Source organism: Orycteropus afer, unplaced genomic scaffold (assembly GCF_000298275.1).
Source record: "Orycteropus afer afer isolate SDZICR_OR568_19922 unplaced genomic scaffold, OryAfe1.0 scaffold00541, whole genome shotgun sequence".
NCBI classification, from domain to species: Eukaryota; Metazoa; Chordata; class Mammalia; order Tubulidentata; family Orycteropodidae; genus Orycteropus; species Orycteropus afer.
In genome coordinates this window covers 443296-448852 of record NW_006922128.1, presented here as the reverse complement: position 1 = coordinate 448852, position 5557 = coordinate 443296, and the positions used below count along the sequence as shown (strand labels likewise).

Below are 5557 nucleotides of genomic sequence, written 5' to 3'. Positions count from 1 at the left end.
TGTCAGTCTTCATAGAGGCAAAGCCCAAACCACACCCACTGCCTGGAGTCCATTCTGACTCACAGCGCCCCTAGAGGACAGAGTGGAACTGCCCCCAGGGTCTCCAAGGCTGTCTTCATGGAAGCCGACTGCCTCTCCCTCCCACAGAGTGGCTAGTGGGTTCAAACCACTAGCCCTTTGTTAGCAGCTGAATACTTTAACTACTACGCTACCAGAGGTATTTACAACAAAAGCACCAAAAAGGTAGCTTGAGCAAAAATTACTATTATTCCAAGAAATAATGGGCAAGTTAAAAGAAGAAAAAGGTAGCAAACTGCAGCCAGTTTGTGACACACTGTTCTGAACCGAAGACGGGGGCACAGTCTCCCTCAGTCCTTCACACCACCCGCCCGGCCAGTTTGGAAGCCTTCCTATAGCAACACCCTCCTGGAGGACCCAATGTGTGAGACAAGGATGGCTGCCACTGGGTCCTAGCAGGCGCAAGCTCACTGGTTGAGCGGCCCTGCTACGCGCGGCCCTGCTGTTCTGTAAGCCAAGTCTCCCACCGGTGACGACTGAGTTAGCTGACTTCCTGAGATGGCCAACTAGACTAGTTCTAACAGAAGCCTAAGGCTGGGAGAACAAGCGGAGATTAAACTAACTCCCATCATGGCCACAGGAAGCCAAGGAGGACGTGAGGAGGGCTTGTGCGAGCCCACCCAACACTGCACACAGATGTGCCCACAACGGCAGTGAGCAGTGGCCACCACGCCACCCACACAGCCCAGTGCCACGTGGCAACAGCAACGAGACGCCGTGGGCCAGAGGCCGGAGCGGCCTGCGCCCCCTTGAGGTGAGTGGGAACACGCAGACCCCCAGAAAATGCAGCTGGAGGCCCACCCTGGTGGCGCAAGGCGACAGCGACAATGGGGCCTCAGCCCCAAGCGCCAGCACTCCAGTGACCTCCTTATTAAGAGGCTGCAAGGACTAGAAACTTGTCGTCGTCAAGAGCCGTTGAGACGTTTGGTTCTGACTCACAGCGATCCCACGGACAACACAACGAACCACTGCTGGTCTTGCACCATCCTCACATCGCTGCTACGTCTGAGAGACGGGACCTTATTAGGGAGCGTCCCTACTCCTAACACGAAAAGGAAGCTGTAAGCCAAATGTGACAAAAGACAGCCTGTCTTAACTACATCAGGTGCAGGAGGGGTGGAAGAGAAGAAGGTCAGTAAGGGGTCTAAGACGAGCTTAGGAAACTTACCCCTTAAAATTCTGAAGGAGCTTTGGTATCATGGTGGTTGAAGCACTCGGCCGCTGACCAAATGGCCAGTAGTTCAAACCACCAGGTGTTCCACGGGAGAAAGTCGAGGCAGTCAGCTTCTGCAAAGATTTACAGCCTTGGGCACCGTGAGGGGCAGTTCTACTCTGTCCTAAAAGGTCGCCATGAGTTGGCGTTGACACAACGGCAGCGGTTAGAACTGCCTGTGGGGTTTTCAGGTTCAGTTTGGGTAAAACTCTCAACACGTGCTACAGCGTGCCACAGATTTTGACGTTCGACTTTCTAGCAGCGAATCTGAAGAGGACAAGTGCCCCTGCAAGGCAGCGGGGACCACGCACATCACTACTTCTCATAGCAAGAATGTGCCTAGCCCAAGGCCACGTATAGGATGTGCTCAGAAACGGGCCCCATCACCACCGTCATCCTCATGACTGTTGTCAGGTAATGGGCATCATCACCATCATCATTGTCGTCAGGTTAACAGACAAGCAGCAGCATCCTCATCGTCAACGTCATTGTCTTTGTCCGGTAACAGACAAGCGGCATCATCCTCATCGTCAACATCACTGTCTTTGTCCGGTAACAGACAAGCGGCATCATCGTCGTCACCATCAGGTAACAGGAAGTACCCAGGATCTGAGCTGGCCACCTTGCCCACCACAGAGGAAGCAGCAGCATTCACAGTAGCGACCACAGCTGCAGACTGGTGAGCGCACACTGTGCCACACCTGCTAAGCCCACAGTGTGAGAAAGGTCAAATCCTCGCGAGGGTCACGTTACTAGAACTGGGAGAGCCAGGACTGGATTCCAGGCCGCTGACCTGGAGCCCTCGAGGGTGGAAAGACAGTCACCAAGAAATCGAGGCTGCAGCCACTCCCTGTAGGTAACAAAGGTCACAGTCCTCTCAAACACTGAAGTGAATGGACAAAAGGCGACGGAAGGTTGTGAATCTGCCATCCCTCGCTGACAGCAGCTCAAAACGAATCCTCCGGGAGCGCGGCCTCTAAGCGGAGCGCCACGGGTAGCCCCTGCTGTGGGGACCCCGTATTATCAGTCTGCAGGCCATCCGGCCAGGTCTGGCACATGGAAGCAACATTCAGGAAGTCCTAAGTCAGGATTTGCCACACTGGAGCCTGTATTCTGGGCTCTCCTAATATCGCGTAGTAACCCTCCCTTTTACTTCCTGAGTACAATTCAAGATTAGGGATGTGAGTCAACGTCAAAAGGGTTAAATAACCACCACAGAAGAGTCAAGAGGAACAGCAGACGCAATGGGAGTTCTTGAGAGCAGTCTAGGTAAGGGCCGTGAAACACACACCCACGTTTGTGGTCACGTGTTAAACAGTACAGAATGGTCGGACGTATCTACAGTCTATATAAAGTAAATGCGCTGACCCGTTCCTACAAACTCTCAGCTTAACACAAACCAGCAGGCTTCAGGAACCCAACGCCGTGTGCCTGGTCGGCCCAGGCCGTGAGGGCTGGTGGTCCCGGAGCTAGGCCGGCGTGCTGTGGGCCGGCTTCCAGCATCTCCAGCGCAGCCTCCTTCCACACTCCCAGGGCTCTGCGCTGCCGCAGGGGGCCGTCAGCTGGCCCAGAGCTGCTGAAACCCAAGGCTGTTCTGCTTGTTCAGCCCACCTCGGGAAAGGCCAGCTGCAGGAAGAGCCAGGCACGGCGGCTGCGTCGGAGGCTTCGAGATGGGCAGCCCCCTCACCGGGTGTTGGGCAGGGTGGCACCACCCACACTGAGCCCACAGTCGCTGCAGCCTGTGCCTCGGTCCCAATCCCGCACTACTCCTCAGCGCCACCACCCCCCTCAGCTGTTGCCCCAGAGTCTCAGCAGTTCCCACACCAACCACCTCCCGGCACAACTGCTGTGTGCGCTCCCTTTGAACCTTGGGGCCCCAACAGTGGACCTGGATGTTCCACCCACAGGAGTCACTCAGGCTTAGTCCCCCGAGAAATTAAACCATCATCTAGACCCCTACAGGATTCTGCAAAGGGAACCTCCTCCTCTCCCGCTCTTGCAAGCCGTCCCCCAGCCTCCACGCTGGGGTTTCCTGTGCTCGGTCATGAACTGTGGAAGGCCCTGGGACCGCAACCGGGAAGCCGCCGGAGAAATGAGGCAGGACACAGCTCTAGCACACACCAGTCACGGCCCAACGGAAACACCAACGCCACTGCTTTGCGTCCATCGTGACTCCGGGAGCCCCTCTAGGGCGGAGGGGACCCGCCCCGGGGGCTTCCAAGGCTGCCATTTTCCCGGAAGCTGACGCCACATCTCTCCTGCTAAGCGGCTGGTGGGTCTGCATGCCCACCTTTAGGTGGCAGGCGAGCGCTTAACCCCCAGGCCACCAACGCGGTCTCAGTAACGCCTCTGTGCTGGGGAGACCCAGGGGAGAAGGCAAGGCCGGGCCTGTGTCCCGAGGCCCCGCGATCGCACTCACCGTTGGACAGCGCCTGCTGCAGCTCATTGTCTGAGATGACGCCGCTCCGGTCTTTATCGACCCTGGGAAACCAAGAGGGCGGCCAGCGGGCGGTTAGGGCAGGAACGCCACGTCCGCAGCGCGACTCCGCTCCCGGGAACCCAGGCAGGGCCCCCCGCGCCCCGCCGCGGCCAGGAACCGCCGGGCCGCCACTTTCTCCGCCTTTCGCACACAGCAAACGCTCCCCCGAGCAATCCCGTCACGCCCGGCCCAGAGTCACTCGCTCGAGGGGATTCGGGACGCAGGGCCTCCGCCAACCCCAGCTCCCCGAAACCACGGTCCCCGGGAGGCCCTCGGGCCGGGCAAAGCCGGACCGGGAGGCTACTGCCCCGGACGAGGGCGTTGTCCGCCGCGGACTCCGCTCCGGAGGGGCCGGGGGCGCAGGTGGAGGCTGGGGACCCGCACGGGGAGGGACCGGGGGCGCCGAGGAGGCCGGGGCCACGGCCCTCACCTCTGGAAGACGTTCCACAGGAAGCTCTGGTCCGGCAACGCCGGGCCCGGGCCAGGGGCCGGTCCGGCGCCGGGGCGGTAGGAGTAGGCGGCCATGGGCCAAGCAGCGGGGCGAAGGTGCGGGCGGTAACGGAGAGACGAAGTGGCAGCTCCACTTCCGCCTTTGCCGGGGGTGGACCTAGGAGTAAACGCCACTTCCGGCGAAACCGGAAGTGAAACCAACTGAGGCGGTCATCAGGCCCGGCATAGCCAATCCGAGCCCGGCCGTCGCCAGGGGCGCGGCTTGCGTTGCTTCCTACTGCGTTGCAGCCGGGGTTCCGCCCGCCGGCCTTTGAGCATTAGTCCTGACCCTCGGCAGCCTCCTTGGCTTCCGCCTCTGCAGCCCCGGTCCCTTTTCACCACGGTCTTCGTGCCCCGGCTCCCTCTCACCGCCGCCCTCCTGCCTGGTCCCCTTCACCGTCACCTGTGCACTCGCATCGAAGGTGAACTGCGGCTGTTCCTCACGGATCTACGTGCCCGTATAGGCGATAGCGGCAGGTGCTCTGAGCCGAGCCGGGTTGCCTGGAGGGCGCAGTGGAAATGATGCGCTAAAGGGGTTTCAACTTGTTGAAAACCATTAATTTTTGTCTAGAAACAGACTAATTGGAGCAAATAAGGTTCAGTTCTGGGTGGGGAAGGAACACATTGTAACACTTGGACTTTCCTGAATTTTTTGGAAACCCCCTGAAGAAAAGAACTTGCTCGTACTGGGTTTAAACTGAGCCCTACTCCTCGGTTATCCCCTTGGACCTATGCAAATGAGACTTTCACAAGTGACCACTTAAGTACTTGAAGTCACCAAACCCAGCCAACGAACCCCTCTCCTACTGTCCAGTGGAGTGGACTCACAGCGACCCCTCCTTGGGTTTCCAAGGCAGTATCTCTACAGAAACAGATTATCCAGTCTTCTGAGGAGTGGCTGATGGGTTTGAAGCAGCAGCCTTCTGGTTAGCAGTCAGATGCCTTAGGCACTACACCACCAGAGCTCCCTCCTACAGGTTGAAGAGGTTCAATTCCACACCAGCCTGAGACCCTGTGTCCTAGGTGCTCTCACCAGGTGGTACATGGTGGCCTTTCAGTGAGTGTTCCCCTCCTAACCCTTTGAAAAGAAGCTGCGGTGGTGCAGTGGTTAAAGTGTTCAGCTGCTAATCAAAAGGTCTGTGGTTCAGACTCACCAGCCACTCTGCAGGGCACCACTGTCATTTTGAACACTCATTCTACCCAGTAGCTTAGCTTAGCATACCTTTTTTTTAGCACTAGCATCACAATGTTGACAAATGCCAAGCTTTTGAACAGCCAACTCTTCTGGGTCTTACTCC

General features: G+C 58.0%; 1 protein-coding gene across 1 annotated transcript in view; it reads right to left on the bottom strand.

The window, feature by feature from the left end:
- PDCD6 (programmed cell death 6) overlaps positions 1–4295 on the bottom strand; it is a 29435-nt gene extending 25140 nt beyond the window's left edge. Inside the window, exons 1-2 of the mRNA XM_007955790.2 lie at positions 4201–4295; positions 3711–3772 (exon numbers count right to left, since the gene is read on the bottom strand). Coding sequence (XP_007953981.1) covers positions 3711–3772; positions 4201–4295 — 157 coding nt within the window. The remainder of the gene's footprint in view (positions 1–3710; positions 3773–4200) is intronic.
- Positions 4296–5557: the final 1262 nt, after the last annotated feature.